This window comes from Cajanus cajan, chromosome 1 (genome assembly GCF_000230855.2).
Source record: "Cajanus cajan strain Asha chromosome 1, NIPB_CcT2T_4, whole genome shotgun sequence".
In the NCBI taxonomy this organism is placed as follows: domain Eukaryota; kingdom Viridiplantae; phylum Streptophyta; class Magnoliopsida; order Fabales; family Fabaceae; genus Cajanus; species Cajanus cajan.
In genome coordinates this window covers 81,402,693-81,428,252 of record NC_138517.1, presented here as the reverse complement: position 1 = coordinate 81,428,252, position 25,560 = coordinate 81,402,693, and the positions used below count along the sequence as shown (strand labels likewise).

At 33.1% G+C, this 25,560-nt stretch overlaps 2 protein-coding genes across 2 annotated transcripts; one reads left to right on the top strand and one right to left on the bottom strand.

Moving 5' to 3' along the window:
- Positions 1-9,369: 9,369 nt before the first annotated feature.
- On the bottom strand, positions 9,370-9,849 carry LOC145955880 (FAS1 domain-containing protein SELMODRAFT_448915-like). The gene has a single exon (XM_083071235.1). It carries the CDS (start codon positions 9,847-9,849, stop codon positions 9,370-9,372), a length of 480 nt encoding a protein of 159 aa, XP_082927361.1.
- Positions 9,850-20,598: 10,749 nt separating this feature from the next.
- On the top strand, positions 20,599-23,438 carry LOC109803663 (CASP-like protein 2B1). Its single transcript, XM_020365338.3, has 3 exons — positions 20,599-21,589; positions 21,681-21,813; positions 22,967-23,438. The coding sequence occupies exons 1-3, from the start codon at positions 21,363-21,365 to the stop codon at positions 23,210-23,212; spliced, it is 606 nt and encodes a 201-aa protein (XP_020220927.1). The 5' UTR covers positions 20,599-21,362; the 3' UTR covers positions 23,213-23,438.
- The last annotated feature ends 2,122 nt before the right edge of the window (positions 23,439-25,560 follow it).

The window sequence follows — 25,560 nt, the reverse complement described above, 5'->3', positions numbered from 1 at the left end:
AAAATTTAACAATAAAAATTAAAATAATTAAAAAATTAAAAACATAACGATTAAAATAATCTATCTTAAATATAGAAACTTAAAAGATAGAAAAATAAATAAATATAAAAATTTAATAAGTCTATAAAAATTAAAAAATTAAAGTAAGTAAAATTATAAAAATTAAAATAAATAAATAAATTTATTTATTTATTTATTTATTTAACGTATTGCTGGGTGAGTTGATTGTAAAATTGAGGAAAGTTGAGAGTCCATTATAGCAATGGAAACATGCACATTTGCAATAATGAAAGATACTAGCTAGTGGTTTGAGTGTTGTCATGAGGCTAATAGTAATAGATGCTGCTGCTGCCATTTGTTTAGTTCTTTTCTTTGGGTCATTTTGCCATTGCATCATAAAGTACCGGAGTGTATTTGAAAATCCATTTGAATGGTGTTCAATACAAGGCTTGCACATTCTATTACACAAAACCAAAAAGTAACAAGAGTGTCCAGTTGAGTTCAACCTTGAACGTGAGTTTACTCCGATGAAACTGAAAAGTGAAAAACCAAGTACACACTTTGTGGTCCATCCTCTGCAATTTCTTCAAATGTTCTTGTGCCTCAACTTGGACCAAAACCCACCTTCTCAATTGTCAACACTTCTGTTTGTCCCTTTGCCAATATTCTTCTTTTGCTCAACTTTGCAAATCAATTCTAATCCCAATCACTCGTAAGTAATTTTGTAATTGATTGCTTAACCATTTTTTAATAATGAAATAAGTAAAAACAAGTTAAGATAGAGAGAAAAATAAGACCACTAAAAGATATGTACAACTCATCATTATAGAGAAAAAAATATAGAAGTTCTTAAATATGACATTATGTCATACCACCTAAAAGAGTTCCGCCTAGTGAAAACATATTAGCTCTAAGGTATAAAAGTGTGTATAAAAATACTTCATAAGGAGGTCATTGGCTCAATTTTTGTGAAAAAAAAAACATTCCTCTAGAAGAGACTTTATTCATGCCACTCTAACTCTCAAGAGTGTGAAGCTTCCTCTTCATAGGTCAACCCACCAGAAAATGTAGTGTGTAAGACTCACCAAAAAAGTTATTTAAGTAACTTTATATGAGTATAATATTGGAGATGCAACTCTTATAAAAATTACTTATTGAAAATTACAAAATTTGATAAATCTCACATCTTATTTAATAAAAGAGTATATCAAGAATAATACATTAGAATTTTTTATTAGTAATCCTCATACTTCAATTATCATCATATTAGGATAAGCTTATCAAAATACTTTATTAGGAAGACTCGTTTATGAATTATTTTGTCTAAAATTCATATACAAATGAGAAAGCAAGTATAGTAAATTAGCGATTTTATCACTTTAAATCTATTTGGATATAAATTAAAAATGTTTTTAAGAATCTCTTTATTGAAAATAAAAATATTTTTTATAAAAAAAATCTCAAAAATACTTTTAAATTTGTATTTGAATCGACTTTTTTTAATCGCACATGGGCATGATAACATAAGCTAGTTCCATATCATGGATAATCTATTTTCACAAATAAGGTGTTTCTGTTCTCGGGCTCACATGTTGAACATTTCCCAACTTCGCGTGTTGTTTTAATGGCAGCTTTTGCACACACGTCTAGACCGTGAGAAAAATAAATCAAATGAATAAAAGATGTCAAAGAAATCAAATTCTACGCGCAAATTTAAAACTAAATTACGTACGTTAACTTTTAGATAATATTTTAATTTTAATTTAATTTATTTATAAGCACCTATAACTGTATAAAGATTTTTAATACTTTAAAAATATAATACAATACTGTCAAATTGAACTAATGCATAGAATATCCTATAGAAACTAATGCAAACTGAACCTTAAATTTCCGAATTTTAACATACTAAGAACATCATAGGAAACCGCGAGTTTGGTGGTTCTTTATGTTATCCAAAAGAAGTAAGTCAGTAACAACCAAATCCCTACTTGCATCCTCGATGTAATCACATTTTTGTTGGGTACCAGAGGGAAAATAAAAACTGCAACAGCGGAAGCACACACAACAAGAGAAACAAATTAAAGAAACAAACTCAAGAATTAACGTGGTTCAGCACTTCTTGCCTACATCCACAAACAAATTTTTACTAGCAATTTTTACAAGGACAAAATTGCAAAACCTCTCACACAAGTTTTCTGGAAAAACTTGGAAACCTTACACTTGCACACAACTACCCAAGTTCCCAATACACTCAAAGGAACCTATGTTGTTGTGGTGAGTAAACACAAACCCTCACCCTTTATTTATAGTAGTTCTCTACCACTACCCTTCTTCAAACTACCCAATGTGGGACTTTGGAAGGTACCCACACACTTTGGCACAACACAAACTACTCAATGTGGGACTTTGGAGGATACCCACACACTTTGGGCACAACATTCCTCCCTTCATCCAAAGTCTCACATTAATCCATCATCATAACAGGCCACACTTACAGAAGGAGTACTCTTCTTCTTCTCCTTCATACATTTCAAGTCCTCCTTGAATTCTGGACATTTGAATTGAATGTGACCAAACTCTCCACAGTAATGACACTGAATATTACTCATATCTTTCGGCTGGAATCTTCTACCATGTTGATCACCATACTTCTTTCCTCGCTCGCCTTTAGCTAGCAGTATCTGACTGTCTCCAGAGGATTTATCACCACCCATCATTTGTTGATTCTCCTTCAACGCCCTTATCACCTCATCTAGTAGCAATATACTCTTCCCAGCTAGCAATGATTGCACTAGTGATTTATAAGATTTGGGTAGAGAAGCCAATATCAACAATGCTTGCTCTTCATCTTTGATAGTCTCCCCTGCATTCATCAGTCTAGATACCAGTTCATTAAACTTATTAATGTGATCAAACACATTACCTTCATCTTCCATCTTCAGCGAGTACAGATCCATTTTCATCATCAATCGATTGGTCAACGTCGTCGATGCAAACTTGCCTTCCAACAAATTCCACAACTTCCTTGGAGAGGTTTCTTTCAACACAGTCACTTTGATTTGTGGAGCTAGTGCCAATCGAATTGTGCTCACTGCCTTTTTCTGGATTGTACTCCATTCTGAATCTTTCATCTCACATGGCTTTTCTTCTTCTAAGGCACAATCAAGACCCTGCTGTACTAAATAGTCCTGGATTGTGCATTGCCATAAGGAGAAGTCTATCCTCCCATCAAACAAAGGAACATCTAACTTCATCGTAGTCATAGCACCGTTCTGCTCTGGCCCACGTACTGCTTCTTTTCCTCCCTGGTACTCTGCTTCTCTTCCTCCCTTGAGCAAAACCTCAATTCTTTTTTGATGTGGAAGATCAGACAATGCTGCAACCACAGAGCATACTAAGAATTAAGAATTCCCCAGAGACCTACCATCGAGCCGGTCTCCCGATCAGACCATCAGCTCTGATACCACTGTTGGGTACCAGAGGGAAAATAAAAACTGCAACAGCGGAAGCACACACAACAAGAGAAACAAATTAAAGAAACAAACTCAAGAATTAACGTGGTTCAGCACTTCTTGCCTACATCCACAAACAAATTTTTACTAGCAATTTTTACAAGGACAAAATTGCAAAACCTCTCACACAAGTTTTCTGGAAAAACTTGGAAACCTTACACTTGCACACAACTACCCAAGTTCCCAATACACTCAAAGGAACCTATGTTGTTGTGGTGAGTAAACACAAACCCTCACCCTTTATTTATAGTAGTTCTCTACCACTACCCTTCTTCAAACTACCCAATGTGGGACTTTGGAAGGTACCCACACACTTTGGCACAACACAAACTACTCAATGTGGGACTTTGGAGGATACCCACACACTTTGGCACAACACAAACTACTCAATGTGGGACTTTGGAGGATACCCACACACTTTGGGCACAACAATTTTGCATCCATCTCAATGGATGTAGCTTAGACTACCAAATCACTAATATATACAAAGAGAAAATATATGTTAATATTATCATTTTGCCTCCTTATGTTTCAAATTCCATGCTCCATACCAGATGAGCTAAATAAGCTTTTAGTGAAGCCGGGACACAAGCTTTTGCTAGATAAGGAATTACTTACCAATTCAAAGACAATTCATGAGTTCGATTTAATCATCAGTAATGCTATGCCAGTATCTAAGTTTAAGCAACCATATCTAATATTTTTCTTATTGGAATCAGAGTACGTAACACAAAAGGTGTCTTAAATTTAAATTAACCATATATGGTAACTTATGAATGAAAAAATATACCATCAAATTGAGAAAAAGAGGGAAAAAACACCACTTATAAGGGCTGTTTTAATAAACTTATCCATAAATACTTTTAGGTGAGAAAAATAAAAATAAAATAAAATAAAATAAATTTCTTTATAAATTAAAATTAACTTATGTAAAAGTTAATTTATCCAATTAGTTTCTTCAAAATCTTATTGCATAAGCTATTTTTTACTTATGCTTTTTAAATTTTTTATTTTATTTTTCTCTTCTAAAAATACTTTTACGGAACCTTATTCAAACATGTCCAGGTTATATCCATAATTTTTTTTTTTTTTGAGAAAAAACGCTTAAAGTTTTATCATTTGAATAAAAATATAATAAGTTACTTAAATATAAAACAACAATATATAACTCATTAAAGTAAAATAAAATACATATATAGTTAAACAATTTACATTGTTGGTTAACCATCATTCATTAGATCAATTAATCACGCCATTATTCGGTAACTTTGATGTATTATCAAGAATGTTTAGTAATTATTTACCTTAATCATGTTGTTGACAATAATTACTCTTATATTATAAATTTCAATTTTTATGTTTAAAATAAAATAACTTACTAGTTTTCTTTCTCATACAACTACACATCTTCCTATATGTGTGACACATATCTTATGGACTTCTACATAAGATCAAAATAATATTTTTTATGTAAGTAATAATTTAATAAAAAAATATTTTTTAATTATTTTAATCAATATTTACTCATTTTTCTTAAACATGTCTTTCTCTTTCTCCCTCAGTCTCTCTTCCTGTGACTAATCCTTATATTATTTACTTATCTAATAAAGAAAATATAGTATATACCCATTTGGCTTGAATATCTTCCCTTCTCTCTTCCTAGTTTGAAGATCATTGTTTGACATGAACCTTAGGTCTCACATTCAAGGTAATAATCAAATATATAATGTATTCAATAAAGTTAATATTAGGTGCACCAAAGGTATCCCACACACATTTTTACAATGATATCATATTGTCTACTTTAAATTTAAGTTTTTATGATTTTGTTTTTGATAATTTTTCAAAAATTTCCATAGTATGTATATGTTTTATAAATCTATTTGATTGCACTTCTCAATGGTTAAATATAACTATTCTTTTCAATAATGGATACATCTTAAGAAATGTATATATGGTAGTCTCTTTTATTTATTTTTTTTACTGAATTGTCCTTATTAAAAGAGTTAAAAGTAGTTGCGAATTAGTTAAGTATATAAGTGAAATATCAATAACTAAGAGATTCTATTAGATAAATAAAAATAATTTATTGATGTTTTAAAGTATAAATATTTTGAAAAGGGGCCAACATTTCCTAAAGTAGGATGAAACAGAGAGTAAGATTCAATCAAACTGTGCTATTGATGGTCTCGAGATTCCACCTATGTAGCAGAAATGCAGAATGTTTCTATCAGTACACCATCGTTTCTATTTAGTGTTACCCTTTTTCTTTCATTTCCTAATAAGTAACTGTTAAAAATCACCAAATTCAAAGCAAAATTTAAATGTTTCTAAATCCTGATTTAAAGTTTTAGATCTCAGGTTTCACAATGAGCAGTGTGGTTGATTTGAGGAAGTTGAGACATACATATCAGTCATGTGTATATAATCAGGGGCTTAATGGATAGATTCCCAACAATGGGGTCAAATGTGCTCATTAGACATTTTGTTGATTTGATTTGAGATATTACTTTTCTATTTTGTTTGAAGTCACCTAACCTCTTTTTCTGAGGCTGGTATGGTACGTCCATTCAAACTCAGCTCCAAATGCCTTTTTCTTTATTGGACATAGCGAGGCACAAGTTATAGCACTAACTACTACTTCCACTGTTTCAGATAATTGGATCTGTGAAATGTAGTCCCTTAACCTGTATTGCCTCATCAACTTGTTATGCTTGTTATGTTGCTAATTTGGCCTCACATCCTTCCACCAACATGTGCTAATTATATTTAACAATATAATGGGATTCATAATGCACGCCTTGTCCATGTTTGAGTCTAGTTTAATTAATGTCCATCAGTGTGTTTTAGTTTCAAACTCCAAAGATGTGAAGAAAATAATAGAGGAGGGGTGGCGCATAAAAGAAGTATCCAATCCAACCATTAGTGGCATCTGCAGCTTTCATTTGTGCATGCCATTCACATCCAAACACTTAGGGACAAAGGAGTTGCATAGAGATAAAGAGAGAGAGAAGAATGTTGGTATGTTTGTCCTTGTCATACATAATTGTTCAATCAAAGCATGATGACCTCCAAAGATTATTCCTCCTTCTAAGCCTTGTCTTCTTGCTATTACACTGCCCCCAATTCCTCAACTTCCCCTTCTCCCAACAAAGGGAAAAAGTTAGGAGAAGTAAATGGTCTAAAAGGAAAAGGGAAAAAATAAATAATGTGATATCCAAACAAAGCCTACCAAAAAGACTCCACCATCCCCAAAGCTGAAGAGGGGTTTTGGGACATGTTGGCAGGGCATCACTCCACTTATTATTCCTCCAAACACACCCTTCCATGTGCTACCTCCGACATTCCCTTAACCTCTTCTCATTGTCCTTTTCTGCTTTACCAATGCTTTTGCCTCTTCGTACCGAAAAAAAGGAAAGATATGCTTGTGCCTCCTTCCCCCACATACACAGGCTAAAAACTCGGTTAGATTGCCCAATCAACATCTTCTTTTTGGACTTTGCACCCTCTCTGCCGATTCTCATTCCCTTTTTTAATCATTTACAATTTCATCGTTACACTACAAGTAAAATATTTTAATATCAAGTAGATTTTCTTAACCATGCCACCACACTATATAAACACACGTACACCAATCCATGCTTCCTTAGACTTAGCCTACAACATATCATACTACTACTACTATTACTACCACGTATCACTCACTCATCATAATGGCTAGGGAAAGCCATCATCATGACCCCACTTCCTTTCACTCTTCCATTGCTCTTCTACAAGAAAGGTTTAGACAATTGCAGAGAGTAAAAGAAATGAGGGAGGAGAGGGAGCTTCAGAAGATGCTCAATGAACCTAAACAATTTAATTCCAACACCACCACCATCACTTACCACAATTCCAACAACTCAATTCTCTCTCACCCTGAATTCATCATGCCATCAAGGTCACCACCCCATGTTTCTCTCTCTCTCTGGCCTACTTCACAGACCAAAGAGGACTATAGAAGCCTTCACACCCCACTTTCAATGAACCATGCACATTCACAGTCCCTCCAGGTTTCATGGAAGAACGTTTATGATTGTGACTCTGGCGCTGATTCTGGTGTCGACACTTCCCTTCACCTGTGAAATGTGAAAGAGAGTGTGTTTGTTTGTCTAATGATGTTGCTTCAGATGGATCATGTAAAACCTTGTGATTGTGACACAACGGCCTCTCTAATCTCTGTGGTGGCTTAATTGGCACGAGTGTGTTAATTATCATCAAATCAGCTTAGCTATTTGATATCACTACCTGTTTATTGCTAGCTAGTAGTATTATGAAAAGATTCAATGATAAGGCTTGAAATAGCGTGAACATGAGAGCTTTTTGGGATATTTTGGTGAGTCGACACAGAATATCAACGAACCATCTGTTTGGTTTTCTTAATTGGTTGGTTTTAGCCTTTTAGGCTTCTGCCTTTCTGGTTTTGGTCTATAATCTATTTATAGTGTATTTTTAGCTAGCAATAGCATCAATCTTTTAAAGCTTGTCACCAATCTGCTTAATTAGTATTCGACTTTATTTTTTCCTTTAAAAAGCATCATGCAATAAATAGGATCTATAATATTTATAGTCTAACGGTAATGCGTCATACTGCGATTTTGACATGGCCCATGTAACTTTCTTTTTATAGGTAATGAGTTGTCTCAGAAAACAATGAATGAAAGAGACGACACTACTATGGTTAAGCAAATTGATAAAACAAAGTAATAAAAAATGAAAAAACAAATCCCCCTGAACAAGTAAACGGTTTTCATGCAACAAGATTAACAAAAAATACAACAATGAAGATGACTTCGAAGTTCAATGAATCCAAATTGTTTTTTTCTGTATGTTTGGATATGAGATAACCTCACAAAGTCCATGCACCTCACTTGGTATATATTATCATTTTAATCTACTTAAGTAATCAATCGTACGTGTAGAACTGTAGATATATAAAGGATGAGGTGCATCCATTCAATGCACACTAGTGGGGCTTTATGGCCGGGGGTTTTACGGCAAAAATCATATATGGATCTTTTTTACTGCTCCTAAATGAGATGGCAGAGAAATGCTACTGAGTAACAACGTAATCCTTTGAAGGCATTTTATCTTATTAGTTGAATTTTATTAGAAATTAAAAAAAAAATGCAAGTCTTATGTCCTGTGTAGTGGTCCTCTCTCATTTGTAATTTTCAACAAATTTCAATCGATATATAATGTGTGCTAGAGAGTATGTTGATCTCTTTAAACAAGATTTCAGTTCAAGTTTTATAAATGAAAAAAAACGTTGTGAGGAAAAAAGATCACATTAAGAGGGATTAGTCGGATCTCTCCACAGAGATTAGTTATAAAAAAATTAGTGAATACTTTACACTAATAATATGATTACTCAAAAAAAATATGTTATTAACATTCCTCTTATTTTAATTTAAAAATAATTTGTGCTAATTTAACAAAGTAAAATGTATGTTTAACTTTTTAACTAGAGTTCAGAAGTACTTTTACTCCTAAAATAACAAATTTCTCCTTCTTCATTTTGTGCATTGGAATATGAAAAAATACTCTCAACTTTAATCCATACATAGCCTTAAAAATCCTATGATAAGGCAATGTAAATTGTGCTATCATCACATCAACCTTCAAAACACAGCATCAAATTAAAAATGTCAACATAAACAAGTGAAAACAAACACCTTGAAATGTAGCAATGGTTTTATTTCTGTCGGATAGAGTTTGGAACAAGTATCAGGACAAATGAAATCCTTTCTGATATTCATCAGGGTTGCTTGCACCTGAAGGATGTTAACACACCTCTACACTGTGTAATGCATCTTCAATTATCATATTCAATTATTGCATCAACTCCATGGCACTTGATCATAGAGTTCAAGCAAACATTAGCCGAAACAATTTGCGCATTATTAACAAAGAAATCCCCCCTTCCACGGTTATGTATTCTAATCATTTTGGAACTATTTCCCGAGGGAACAAGGGTCCCAGTTGGGAAATGAGACAAGTCATTGAAGTAAAGAGGCATTGGAATGGCATGTTTTAGTAAAAACTCTTCCACTTCATAAATGGAAATGGATGATGCAGATAGTTCCTTATCATCTGGCATCAAGAAAGTTAAATCACGAGTTGGTTGTGATGTTCCATTCAGCATCTGCAAGAGCATTGCGAATCCGTAGTAAGACTTTGCTCTCATGTCACCTATTGCTGCTTGTAGGTCAGTGCGGTTAAAGGGGTGTGTGAAAGACTGTGATTCTGCAAAACCAAGTAGGAAAAGAAGGATGAACAAAGAGGGTAGGGCCATAGGGAGAGAAGAGAAGTGATGGATATGAAGGTAGGGACGTGCATGTGTGTGAATAAATAAGAAGACAAGGAGGAATGGTTGAGAGTGTTTGCACTTGAAAAGGGTAAAAAGCATGAGGATCTCATCACAATATTCTTTAACAGAACGTAATGGAGAGTAGGTTGTACACGAGGAAGCACTTTCTTGGAAACCATACAAAGATTACTGAGGTGTGTGCTTTTCAAAAGGTTGGGTTATACTTATAGTATAGTATAGTGTGGTATATCAACGGGGACAAATTAAGCTTTCCTTGGGCCAAATTATAAGATAAGATGTCATAAGAGAATCATGCCTTTGCCAGAAATCTATTACGAATAAACCAGTGATAATTTTATATATATATCTAAATTACATTAGAATTTGAATCTAAAATCATGTACATACTATTTCAACCTTTTCATTTTAAGTGGACCGTAGATCATAAAGTCACCATAAGTTTACTTTTGAACAAAAAATAATAACTTAGGCAAGCCGGAGATTAATTCATGTCAGTCCGTGGGCTGCAGTTTGTTTTTACCTGTTCGTAGGACCTTGATCTGGGCCACCGAGTTTTGAGGACAAAAACAACTGGCCCGTTCTATTACCACTCTTCTTTTCTTTTCATACCTCCGTTATTTTGTCTTTCAAAAACTAATTTTTGAAATATATTTTCAAAATATGAAATCTAATTTTGGAAACTTATTTAAAAAAGAACAAAAAATTATTAGTTTGAGTGATTCAACATAAATTCTTCTTAATCTGGAATGAGAGTTCAATCACTGACATAAACATGAAATCACAATTGAAAGAATCATTTTATTTATATTCATATAAGATCAATCTAATGAAAAAAAGTTATGGAGATATGCAAATCGAATTTCCCCCAAAAATATAAATTTATCTTATCGATTGGGTAGTTTTGAAACTGTGTTTGGAGTGTCGAATAGCTAAAGAGCAGGCCCCATATGTGGAGTTACAGTGGACTCTGGATTGGGCCGTGGAAAGTTAGGAATAATTGAAGTAAGATTAAAAGTGAAGTGTGAACCAATGCAAGGTACCATCCCTCGTATCTTTGACAAATGCAAGATTAAAAGTTTTTTTTTTTTTCATTTTCTTTCATGCTGAGATAAAAGACATCTTATACAAATAGGAGCATAAATTCATTGCTTTTGATACAAATTTGCAGTTATAGTGTGTTCTTGTTTTAGCTCAATCCCGCTTCTGTCCCAATAAACTGAATAAAATATAATGGACTAATAATTATTATTAAAGGTATGTTTAAGTAAACTTCTTCATAAGTACTTTTAAAAAGAAATAAGAAAAAATTAAATAAAATTCTCTAAAAGTTAAAATAAATTTATTCACAAGTTGAAAATAAGATTTAAGAAAAATTAATAAGAGAAAACATTTATAAATTAGTTTATATATAAAATAACTTTATTTTATGAAAAAAAATTATATATTTTCCTCTCTTAGAAGTGTTTTTTTTTTGTTTTGAAGAAATCTACCCAAAGTTCCAAACTTACCCTAATAGCTAATAGATATTTACTATTTGTTTTCATTTCAATATTGTTGGTTCTTTCATGTGAATTCTGTTAGTTCCATTTAGGAGTGCACAAAAATCCAAATTGATACAAATCGATCCATAACCGATCCAATCTGCATTGAAAAATCCGATCTATTTTGAAAAAAAAATTGAACCGATCCATTTTATAAAACCATTTTTACAAAATAGATCGATTCGGTTTGGTTTTTTAAAAAAATTGATTCATATATGAGTAAAAAATGGATAACCATACCGTACCGAACCGATCTAATTTAAAAAAACCGATCCATATTTTATAAAAACCAAACCAATCCACTTTATAAAAAAATAGATCGGTTAATCAATCCACTTTTATAAAACGGTTCGATTCAGTTCGGTTCAGATTTTTAAAAAAATCGAACCATGAACGGCCCTAGTTCCATCAAATAGTTTCTTTTAGCCATTTGTGCAATTGGGAATAGTTGAGTTCTTTGATCAATATCCCACTATCAACTGAGTTGATAATAAAAGATAAATTCACATATTTTTTTTGCTAAGCAAAATTGAATTAAATAAGAGGAATACAAGGGGTACTCCAACCCATATACACAACATAACCAAAGTAAGTAGTGCACCTCTAACAACAGGAGGTGTTTAATGAAAGCAACACAATAACTACATACCTTGCAAACATCAAACAATAAAAGACCTTGCACTAATAGGTGGAACAACCAAACTAGCAATCCAAAAAAAGACTATCAACTACAAAGTGAAGCCAATCAGCATTGTCAAAAGCATTGTCGGAACTAAGTTAGAATCACACACCCAGATAGCAATAATCACCAACAAAATCACTTAATAAAAATTAAGGCATACGAAAGGGGACTCGGCCCAAGAAGAAAATGAGTATGAAAAAAGAATTATCTCTTGCTTTTAACCATTTCCAAGTGCGCAGTTTTACCAATTCAAGCACATCTAAAGTAGACAGCAACTTGTCAGAAAAAATAAGAGCATTTCTTGCTAGCCAAATACTTCAAATTATAGTCAACCAGATCACAACCCATCTATACCTCATTTTGGAAGGACAGAGAGGCAGCCCAAGAAATTGATCAAAATGAGCAATGAAGCTATTGGACAGCACAAAAGTGAAGCCACACCATTCCAAGGAAAGCATCCAAACATGATATGCAAAATAGCACTCAAAGAATAGGTGTGAAGAAGTCTCCATCCTATATTGACACCATACACAGGAACTATCCGAATTAATAAGAACATGTCACTTAACAAGATTAAATTTTGAGGGGAATCTATCTAACAATACCCTCCAGACAAAACAAGAGACCTTATAGGGCACCAAGCGACACCAAATAAACCTGTGTAATGGTATTTCAGCAAAAAGAGAATCATTGACAATAACATGATAAGATGACTTGATAGAATACTTGCCATCTGAATCAGCTTTCCATCTCCAAGAATCATGAGTATACTCTTGAACCTGAAAACCACGAAGATCAGAAACTAATAGATCCAACTGTTCCAATTCCCACTGAAATAAAGGCCTTCTCCACCTCCAATTCCACTCAACACCACCCCCTCTACCAAAGAACATGTCCGCCACAGTTGCCTCCGAGTTGATAGTAATAGAAAAGAGCCTACCATATCGAACACAAAAAGGAGTTGTAGTACACCAAGAATCCTTCCAAAAAGAAGTGTTTCGCCCATTACCCAAAAATCTTACACACATCATAGAAAACCAATCCCAAGAGATATCATCACACACATCAATACTCCACAGATCTAACCACCACTTGGACCCACAACCCCTTCTACCTTCCAAAGTCAAGGATGGCACTCCATATAAAGATGTTAACACTTTATTCCACAACCTATCTCTCTCAACTAATAGACGCCACCTCCACTTCCCTAATAGAGCAAAATTGAAAGCTCTCAAATCTCTCAAACCTAGTCCCCCATACTGTTTTTCTCGACACACATCAGCCCAAGAGACCCAAACTAATTACCTATGTTCATCATCCCCTCCCCAAAGAAAATTTGAGAACAGAGATTCAAGATGTGAAATGATTCCTTTGGGAGCCTTGAAGAAGGAAAGAAAGTAGATCGAGATGGAGTGGAGGACGGATTTCAAGAGCACAAGCCTACCACCGAAGGACAATAATTTGCTCTTCCATTTAGATAACTTTTTTTCCACCTTCCGCACCACGGGCTGCCAGGTCGTCAAGCGAGCGAGATTAGCACCAAGTGGTAATCCTAGATAAGAGCACGGGAAAGACCCAACTTTGCAATTTAGAAACTGATCCAAAGACTGCAACCAAACCTGGTCAACGTTAACACCCAAGAGCTGACTTTTGAAGAAATTAACCTTGAGACCGACTACTAACTCAAACAGTTGTAGAATAGCTTTAATAGCCCAACCATTACTCAGAGAAACATCGCCCACTAGGATGGTATCATCAGCATACTGTAGATGTGTTCTGGCACTGCATCCCCACCAACCATATAGCCTGTAAACACACATTCTTGCACTGCTTTAGACATCAAAGAAGACAATCCTTCTGTAGCAATCAAATAAAGAAAAGGAGCCAGTGGGTCTCCTTGTCTCAACCCTCTACCAACTCCAAATTCACTAGATGGACTTCCATTCACAAGAACAGATACTCTAGCAGTGGCTAAACACTCTGCTATCCACCTCCTCCACAAAATTGGAAACCTCATTTTTTCCATAACAAACAAAATATACTCCTAATTGACAAAATCATAAGCCTTCTCAAAATCAACCTTCAACATCAAACATTGTTTTTTCTTTCTTTTTGCCTCTTCTAGAATTTCATTGGCAATCAAGACACTATCAAGAATTAGCCGTCCTTTCAAAAATGCTGATTGACTCTCAGAAATAACTTTCCCAATGACTTTCTTCATTCTATTTGCCAGTACTTTCGCTAACACCTTATACATACATCCAATTAAGGAAATAGGTCGGTATTCCTCCACTTTTTGAGGATTATCAGTTTTAGGCACAAGAACCACAAAAGAGCTATTGGAGCCTTTAACTAATTTCCCATTAGCATGAAACTCATGTAAAAAAGCCAAAAAGTCAGCTTTAATATCATCCCAAAAATCCTTGATAAAAGTGAAATTAAATCCATCAGGTCCTGGATTTTTGGGTCCTTCACAATCCCACACTGCAATCTTAACTTCTTCATCAAAAAATGACAAGATTAAGGTTGTAGCATCTTCTTCTGACAATGTTTTAAAGTCGGTATCTTGAAGTCGAGGTCTAGCATGCAAACACTCACGGAAGTGCCCTTCAAAAAATCCTTTGACTGCCTCTTTTATTGTCGAAGGCTCATTATACCTTTCATTGGCCACCTTCAAGCTTCGAATCTCATTTTTTAACCTTCTACGATTGATACAGGCATGGAAAAAATTTGAGTTAGCATCTCCTGCTTGCAACCAATTAAGACGCGACTTTTGAAACAATAGATTATCCTTAAGAGTCAATGATGCACACAACTGAGCTCTCCACTCCTTTCTTTGCACAACTTCAACTTCTTGTAGATTAGAATCTTCACTCTTAAGATCCAGCATGTTAACAATAATCCGAGCCTCATTTATTTTCTTGTCTAAACAATCAAATGTCTCTTGATTCCACTGACGCAATCTACATTTTAAGAGCTTGAGTTTCTCCTTTAGTACAAATGCAGCTCTCCCCTCCACATTTAATTCCTTCCATTGGGATCTCACATTTAATTCACGTTATCGATCGATTGTATTCAAATTTATGGTATAAATGATATATCTTTTGTTCAATGACAGGTCGTGCCTTGAATAAAGTTCGAAGCCATGTAAAGATATGCAGCGAGTACCGTGTGTCTCTCTTAAATTCTTAATGTTCCACATGTTGATGTAAACCTGTTTTGTTTTTTTGTTTTTTGGAACAAGGAAAATGACTTTGAGTTAGGTTTGATATCAATAAATTTTTTTCACTGGTATTTATTAAAAAAAAAAAGTTTGTCACTTCGCAAGTTAAAGTTAATTTAAATATTTAATTTTCTTTAAAAAAAATCATTTAACTTCTACAAAAAAAAATAAAATTAAACGCGTGATTTAATTTTATCTCAAGAAGAAATTGATTTGGTTTATCTTTTGCCTTATTCAAATATACTTTTTTTTTATTATAAATCTAAATTCTTGTCTTATATGAGATTATTTTTAGGAATTATTTTTCAACAAAAATCTTTTTCAATAAAAATATCTTTAAAAGCTATTATCACTTTTATTGTATTACATGTCTTATCTTAATCTCATGTATTAATTTTTTTTTATCACTTTCAATCTACTTCTCTCATCTTTATTTTAAAATTAAATATTTATATTATTTAAAATTTATTAAATTAATATTTGAAATAACTTTGGATGGTTATATAAAGTATTTATCATAAATCTGAAATACATTTTATATGTTTAAAAATAGTTATTTGTCATAAATTTGTATTTACATTTAAAATATTTGTTTATTATAAGGAATTTTGGTTATTTAAAAATTTAACTCGTGTATTACACGTATTAAAATACTTGTTATGTACATTTTGATGGTTATGCTATTTACATAGAGTAGTTTGTATTTTTTTTGATGGTATTAGAAAAATGCAGGGTTATTACTTATTGTTAATTATGACATTATGATGATTTGATTAGAGGATGGAAGAGTGAATAAGATGTTGGTGTTGTTGCTTTTTGGTACACAAAAATAGTAAAATTTAACATTTGTGTAGAGCTAAATTAATCCATATAGTAGTACATTGCTTCAAGTCTTCTCTATACTTAATGCTAGAAAGCGATATTTGATTGTAGAATGTGACATCCGTGGGATTCGAAACCAAATTCAGGGTTTCACTCTGCAAATTGGGCTCCATTTCATTTTGGATTGGGCCCAGAGGGGTTTACCGTGTCCTGCCACGTGGTCCATGTCCCGAGGCTGGTGATAAACACACCTCCACTCTCATATAAACACACCCCCTTTTTAAAAAAAAATATGTAAAATGTCTAAATTACCCTTTAAAAAAAATGAAATTCTTAAATTTACACTTCCCTTCCCCCACCCTCCTTCCCCGCACCCCACATTTCACACCCCTCTTCTTCCCAAAGCCTCTTTCCGCTCAATGTTATTAAGCAATATACTTTTACAGTCATTCTGAATAGAAAAAAAGGACTAGTCCCACCATAATCAGCATAAGAAAGGTTCTTTTACAATCATAGCATTTCGAAAAGTACTTTTACAGTCATTAACATTCCGGAAAGTACTTTTCGGAATAGAAATTATTGTTCATATAATTCCGGAAAGAACTTTCCGTAATAGTTACTTTAATATTATGGAAAATATTTTCCGGAATTATATAACAAAATATTTCCGGAAAATACTTTCCGGGATAAGAATTTAATATTATGGAAAGTATTTTCCGAAACATTTTTATATAATTCCGGAAAGAACTTTTCGTAACAGTAAGAAGAAGAAGAGGAGTGCCAGAAAGAGAAAGAAGAGGGATGCGCAATGTCGGCAAGTGATTTTGTATGAGAAAAACTCTTACTTGTTCTATGAAAAGAAAGATTAGTACAAAAATAACTTTTAAAATCGGGGTTTTAAAATCAGTCATAAGGTAGCCATTTTAAAAGTGACGCAGTGGCCTGTACTGCAACAGAACGGCCCCAGAACGGCCCTTGCTGCAAGCAGAACGGCCCTTTCTGCAAGCAGAACGGCCTGTACTGCTTGCAGAACGGGCCGTACTGATTGAAGAACGTGACGTACTGCTTGCAGAACGGGGCGTACTGAAAACAGTACGACCCGTTTTGCTTCAGAACGGCCAACACTGAAAATAGAACGGGCCGTATTGCAAGCAGTACGGGCCGTTCTGCTTGCAGTACGGTTCTGCTTGCTGGGAAGGGAGTGCGAGGAAGGGGGTGCGAGGAAGGAGGGGTGTAAATTTAGGAATTTTTTTTTAAAGGGTAATTTAGACATTTTATATATATTTTTTTTTAAAAGGGGGTGTGCTTATAGGAGAGTGGAGGTGTGTTTATCATGAGCCATGTCCCGATTCTCCTCTCTTCGGATACAGACGAAGCCCTTTGGCCTTAGTTTACAGGCTTGCACCCAATAAATGTATTTTTGAACACTCATTTCCGACTAATAATGATGGTTGGAGGAAACAATCTCCTAAATCTAGAACTGGTCAAATTTGCTTTAATCCACGGGTTAGATTAGATTAGACTATTAAAATTTATGACTCAAAGAATTGAATCAATTTAGTTTATATATTATTATTATTATTATTATTATTATTATTATTAAATTTATCTAAATATAAAAAGGTAAATTTGACCCATTTTAATAAGTGAAACTTGTTAGGTTAAACAAATAAATTTGTGACTCAAAGTTTTATCGAACATTTTTTACATTATAATTCACACTGAGTTGGACAATTCTTATTTTATTATTGGTTATTATGTTATGCTCTTAGTGTATGGAAGAGTTGCACCGATTCTGTCTTAAAATATGAATGTCTAATTCAAATTTATAAAACTTTTAAGATTAAGATTATCCTCAATTATATACAATTCATTAATTTTATTTCTATTGATGTGAGACTTAAATATTTAATAATATATTCACTTACAATCAACACTATCAAATTTGGTGCGTAGATAAAAAATTAAATAATATGTAATTTATTTTAAATGATTTAAGTTAAGCGAGTTTGATTCGTTTAAAAGAAATATGATAACTATGATATTATCTTAAAAAAATTATCTTTACTTATATACTTTTTCTTAATTTTAACTTTAGTCGATGTGATATTTGAATTTTTATCCAATACTATTTTATGCGAAGAGAAGAGTTGTTATAATAGTTTAATATGATCTATTTGGCTCTATCCTACATACGCTAGGACAAAAAAAGCTCATTAGGCCATAAAGTCTCAAAAGGCCTTGTGGAATAAGGTTAGCCATAGGCCTTAAATTTTAATAGCCTAACATACATACCTTAACCTTCGAGCTCAAGATATTATAGGCAAGTATAAATTTAAAATATTATGATTGAGACTGAGTTAAAAATACCCTAGTTAAAATTAAACTGAGACTATTGTAATTAAATTAAAGATAGTTTATGTGAGATTTAATTTAAAATAATTTGATCAATATCAAGTTTAAGATGAGATTGAAATTAAGTTAAAAATAACATAATCATGATTAAGTTGAAAAAATAGTCTAATTAAAATCGAGCTAAAGTCTAGTTGAGACTAGTTTAAAGATATTTTGACCAAAACTCAGTTAAATATACTCTAACTAATTAATTAATCCAAGAATATATGTAAATATTTAGTCAAAGATACTCTTACTAAGACCAAATTAAAATTTCTCTATGAAAATCAAGTTAAAAAATACTTGGTTAAGATATAATAAAAATATTATAGTCGACACTAAATTAAAAATGTCACAGCCGAGATAAAGTCAAAAATGTTTTTGCAAAGTCTAAAGATGTCCTAACTAAAATTAAAGTAAAATTAGAATTAAAACTTTTTTATTTCTTTGCTGACAAATTTCGTTGATTCCAAATAACTTTAAATTTTCATTTCTTACCAATTTTATACTTTTACACCCTGTTTCTTCGATATTTCTACCGTATCAAATGAGATATTAGAACTTATATAAACCTCATTACTAAGTGAGGTTATATCTAATATAGCGTTTGAATCTCTCATTGATAAAGAATTATGTAATAAAACTAAAAAGAATCTATTCAGTTACAAAATTTAAAAAAGCTTTGGGTAATGATAACAAAATCCATGGGACACTTTACAAAAAATTTTACTCTGTGCTCCACCGTTCAAAGGTTGTTATTACATCATGTTCCGAGTGCATTAATTGTATCCTATGTGAAGAGGCATACACAGACATTAATATTTCAACGTACACGCGTCTCAATACACCTCCACTTCTGTGTTTTAATTCCACTTTCACCGTCTGCATCAAACTAGAGCCATGTACTTAACAGTGACTAATCTTCTCGTTACATTAGAAATATTTTAAAAGACAGGATAACTGGCCTAAGATACTCTACACCCTTATTTTACCATTCCTCTACACCGTTCCAGGAAACTTGACCTCCTACCAAAAATTTCCTTATTGCTTTTTCATATTCTTTAAACATGTCAAAAATTACAATATTCCTTTGTTACATGTGTAAAAAAAATTGAAACATCGAACAAATAGGGTATAGAAGTGCAAGTTGAATTTGAATTTAAGTAATTAACATGTTATTCGTCCAAATGACATTAAATTTGAATTTTAAAATTAAATTTTATATTTGAATTTTGTAGACATATAAAAACATGCTTAGAAGGAAAAGTTCTTGTACAAATAGACAACCAAATTTTTTAACAAAAATTCGTTATAATAAGTATCTTGTATTAATAATAATATATAAATAAAAAATTATAAAAATAATACTTTATTTATTTTAAATAGCCAATAGAAAAAAACTTACCAATATACTAAACCTTTACTCTCTTTTTTTTTAATACAAATTTTTGCATAAAAAACTAACACTGTATCGATACGTGAGAGCTAGAGAGAAAAGTCCGTGAACATAATACATATGCTCAGTGCTGCAGACAGCACCGCAATGCCCCATTCGCCAAGTTGTCAGTAATAGTTTTCTATGATATCTTTATCTTCTATTTTTATTTTACTTCAAATGGACAAGCACCCTGGGAAATAGCAAATACGGGGCACAAGATATGTGCAAGAAAGCATAGGATAATGCCATCTACCTTTTCTTGGAACCACTTTGAGATAAAAAAAGATAACTCCCTTTCAACATTCAAAGCCAAGCTTGCAATTTTTAAGTGCATGCTTCTTGTTAGAATATTCAAATTTTAATTATCATGATTTTAGGATAATTTTCACATTTTGTAAAATCAATTTCTCAAACATTCACCCAAGCAACAAGTGTGATCCTGTGTTTAGTGGAACGAAGTTGTTGATATGTAGTGAGACGGCATTATCATGATTTGCTATCCATTCATGTCACGTGTAAACTCTCAATCCATTATTTATGAGACTAATGACATACACGTTACTTTTTGGCATAGTCAAAAATACACCTACTTCACATTACCTATCAGAAATCCAAATAATCAATACTCTTGAGTCTTGATGACCCTTAATGATTCCTCCACCAGCTTTTTTCTTGAGTAACTTTTCAACAACCAAATTTCTACACTAGGCCAAACCAGTGAAACCAATGTTATTCTGCTTTATCAAGCTAATTTTCTACACAGGGAAGTCCACTTTTGATGACCCTTAACCCAACTCCAGAAGAAATGGTAAAAAAAACTAGTCACTATCTTTTGATTCTTTTCCTTCACCATGTGTTTGATATGGTGCCTAGGCAAAGGAAAATGGGGCATCATAAATTGAACCACTGTCCTCCTTGGATGATCAGAATTAAGGCACTCTTCAATCCTCATATTATCATATCCTTTCTAGGGACGAGAAACTGTTACTTCTTCCTAGACATAATAAAGGAGCCCTCAAAACCACATTTTTCTTTGCATTTATAAGTCCTTAAATGCAGAACCAGAGGTCAGAGCAGACCTATTTAATGACCATGTATGTATAGATTGAAGTGCCTCTTTTGTCCACCTAAACACTTTCTCTGTCCTAGCAGCCTCAAGTTTTGACCACTTGGCACGCTGTGCTGCATTGCAGCTAAGCACCACCACCATCAGTAATTTACAAAGGGGAAAAACTTGTGTCTATATAAGTGGTTGAGAGTTTAGTGTTCATCCATAGTTCTCATTTCTCGCTAGTTTTCCCTGTAGGTGGATATTTGAGGAATCCTTTGACATATTTCCTGTCTTTCTTGTTTCTGAGTGTTGATTTTGTAGGAGAAATGAGTAGTTATTTGGGTGTAGGTATTAGCCCTGGGACTGTCCCAGTTAATCACAGCACAAATGTGAAAGTGTTTGATAGGAGGATAAGGATAACTGAGTTGGTGTTAAGGTGTGTGATACTTGGTTTAGGGGTTCTTGCAGCTGTTCTTGTGGGGACTGATTCCCAAGTCAAAGAGTTTTTCTCAATTCAGAAGAAAGCTAAATTTACAGACATGAAGGCTTTAGTGTAAGCTCTTTGTTCCACAATATTTTCTCTTTTGATTGCCAAAACATTGCAGGTTGTAGTGTTCTAATTTTGATGTCTGTTAACTTTGCAGGTTCTTGGTAGCTGCAAATGGGTTAGCTGCTGGCTACTCCTTAATTCAAGGGTTGCGCTGTATCATTAGTATGGTCAGAGGAAGAGTACTCTTTAGCAAGACCCTAGCTTGGGCCATTTTTTCTGGTGATCAGGTACATTTTATATACATAAACAATACTGCATATTTGCTTTTCTTTTGCAGTGTTACCTATAATCATGTATCAATATGTATACAAATTCATTAGGGTCGCCTGTTTTGGTTAATTAGCACAAGATTTCATATGCAAATGTTGTTGATGTCATGATACTCATGAAAAAATATATCAAGATGATTACATCACTACCCTACTGGATTCTCTCAGTATTTTCACTTTACTGCTTTTTATTATATTTTGATAGCTTTCCCTGTGACAACTGCCTAAAGTTGAAGTCTGGCTCAGGTGGCTGTTCTTAGTTTCAAAGGAATTCATGTGAACCATTGTTAATTAATTGCATCTAATTAGTTCCTTTTAGCCTCCCTAATTGTTCGATTGAATGGAATTGTGAACTCGTATCACACCAATTAGACAAAGCCATCACAATAGAGTGACATTTGATTTTTTTTTCCGGAACTAACGCTCTCTACATGTGTCAGAGGCTCAACTAGCGTCCGTTTGAAGTTTAGTCTCAAATTTAGACAGAATATCTTGATAAGGATCTCAAATTTGTCTTGCAAGCAAAGGTAACTAGTACCATGGGCCCATTTAGGGAACTGTACCTGATTGATGTTATGTTAGGAGTTCAGCATCATTCACCGTAAGACATACTTAATTCCATGATTGGGGACTATCACAAATGTGTGCTGGTTGTTGTTGGCATTTTTGTTAGTGGTTGGGAGTGAGTAATGACCAAAGCAATTAAACACAATAGGCATGGTAGATATGGTCTTGTCCTACAACTTTAATACACCTTTACTGAAAGAAAGACTTTTATGTTCACTTTTTTTTTCTAAATAGGTCAGTTCTAAAGAAATGGATTCTGATCCTACAGAATATGTTTTTTCTTAAATAATTTAGAGTTTAATATTTATGCATTTTTAAGGGTAGATTCAATTTTACAGTGTAAAGTGTCAACCAATTAGTACGGTTTATAAGGACTTTATTATAAAAGTTAACAAAGCTAGCTTGTATCATAGTTTAGGATGTATGACAATTTAGGATTGACTGGTACATACATATTTTGCTCGGTAATGTTTTGTCGATTAGTTAAACAAGTACTGCACAGTGTAATAATAACACTAAAGACATAACTTTCCTATGTATGCAGGTAATGGCATATGTAACAGTGGCAGCAGCGGTGGCTGCAGCGCAATCGGGTATTTTTGCAAAGGTGGGCCAGACAGAACTGCAATGGATGAAGATATGCAACATGTATGGGAAATTCTGCAACCAAGTGGGAGAAGGGATAGCTAGTGCTTTTGTGGTTAGCCTAAGTATGGTGGTCCTGTCTTGTATTTCTGCTTTCAGTCTCTTCCGTTTGTATGGTGGTAACAAAATCAAAAATGTATATTGATAGGTTAGAAACTACCATAGATTAAGTTACTAGCCTACCACTCACTCCCACTGTAACTGTTACTTGGCCAGCATAATAGTTCTGCAACTTACAAGGTTTCTTCCTGTATATGTAGTAGTGAAATGGTTCTGGTAATATGATATGAAATATCAGATAATAGTTATTGGCAATAAAGTTGAAGTTCTAATAGGAAGTAGTTATTGGCAATAAAGTTGAAGTTCTAATAGGAAGTATATGTACTATGGTTAGCCCAAAACAAAGTTGTGACAGACGACTTGAGTTGGTGGTTTATGTATCAATATATTTATAAACTTAAATCACTGCCCGTTAACTATAATTTATTTAAATAAAATAGATATACTGTGATCAATATACATTTACCCCAAAGAGGACATCAACTAATGTTTTCCTGTCAAGTGGAAATGGTTAAGAGAGTAAATGATGTATAATAAAGGCAAGTTAAATATGAAGTTGATACCAGATACCGATGATAATGAAATGTGGTATATAATCTTTCTCATCATTTTTGAAGCCTTTTTGGAGCACGGATTCCTTGTCTGTCATTGACATTGGGACAGAAAGGTCGTAGATGTCATTGACCAGTAATATATAATTATATATAATAACAATCATCATAATTCATATCAATTTCCAGATGAGAGTGACCTGATATCTAGAAAAAAGAATAGTAACAATAGTAGGACACTTGAAAACTTTAACATGCATGAGTTTACAGCATCAGAAGTCAAGCTATACAAACAAGAATATTCAAACAGAATATGTTTTACAAGTACAAGACTGAATTAGAATACATAACTATTGAGATTTACATTAATATAGTCATTTTTCATATCATTGCATGAATACTAACCAGATTATAAAGGCTGTCAAGAACAAAATTTTGGACCCTCAACAACCCAAAAAGACTGAATTAGAATACATAACTATTGAGATTTACATTAATATAGTCATTTTTCATATCATGAATACTAACCAGATTATAAAGGCTGTCAAGAACAAAATTTTGGACCCTCAACAACCCAAAAATACTCGAGTGAAATGAACATGCCACACATTAAGCACGATATGGAACATTATTCACACATAGAAAAATCCTATTCAAGTGCATTGTAGTTGTGGCACTACTCTAAAGAAATGAACTAACGATTAATAGTAATGGATTAATAGTAAATGGTTAAGGGGTATAATAAAAAACAACTATAAAAATTAACAACCAGGATATATTTACTGTGCAAGTACTAGATTTGCCTTCTTACTATTCACAGAACCTTAAGATGGGATGTCAGATTTCTTTGCCAAAACAATTTTTGTTATTTACCTAATTCCTAATTCACTGCCATGATATCAAAGATAACAGATGCCTTTAAATCCAATTTAGTGATGGGTTACTGTCATAGGGGGGAGCACCAGAATAGGTGGTCCAAGGGTAAATCCAATTTAGTCCAGAAGGGGAGAAGTAAAGGTGAATTAGGTTGTTTCTTCAGGTAATTGTGTGGTATCAGTTGGAAGAGTCCTTCAATTCCTGTGCTGTTTAATTCTTTGTAGATACGTTAGCATCTGTGTAGTTATCCAATTCTTTTTATATGTACGTATATCCTAAATCTAAACCCATTTAGATTTGAAAAACCATTCAAATTTTGATTACCTTGGGCCTTGTTTAGTTGTTCCTTTGAGTCTGCTATGATTTATAGAATCCAACTGTAAAGACAGTGCCTGTTGAAACAAAGATTGTGCAGTTTATATTTATAAACTTCGATCTATATTATAGACATAGGAAGCAACTAGGAAATGAAAGTAATTTTTCTATAATTATTTTATGATGTTATTGCATTAATTTTTTCTCCTTTCTTTCAATTGCTGTGAGAAAAGCACGCTTAAGATTTTCATAAGAAAATTGGGAAAATCGTGGCAGGGTGAGAAAAAGCGTGCTTCAGATTTTCACATAGCTAGCGTGCCCTGCCCAAATCTCTTTTGAACTTTTTAGCTATGCTTTTCTTGAACAAATAGTATAAAAGTTGATGCTGATTTAAAAATAAAATAATAAAAGCTGTTGTTGCAGATAACTCTTTGTCATCTTGTGCACTTCAGGATGCTTAGCAAAAGGCGTTTCTATCTGAAATAAATAAATAAATAAATAATTTTCTCTGTCTTTTTTCCTTTTTAAAATCCTCGTCATATATAAATTAGTAAATTTGAAGAGTTGTATTTTGAGCTAGACAACTTTTAGGATGACTCGTCCTATCTAAATTTCTAGTTATAAAAAAATATAATTTTTAGGGTTGATCTTTAACTAAAGTGATTTTAGTTAAATTTTAAAAAATTAATTA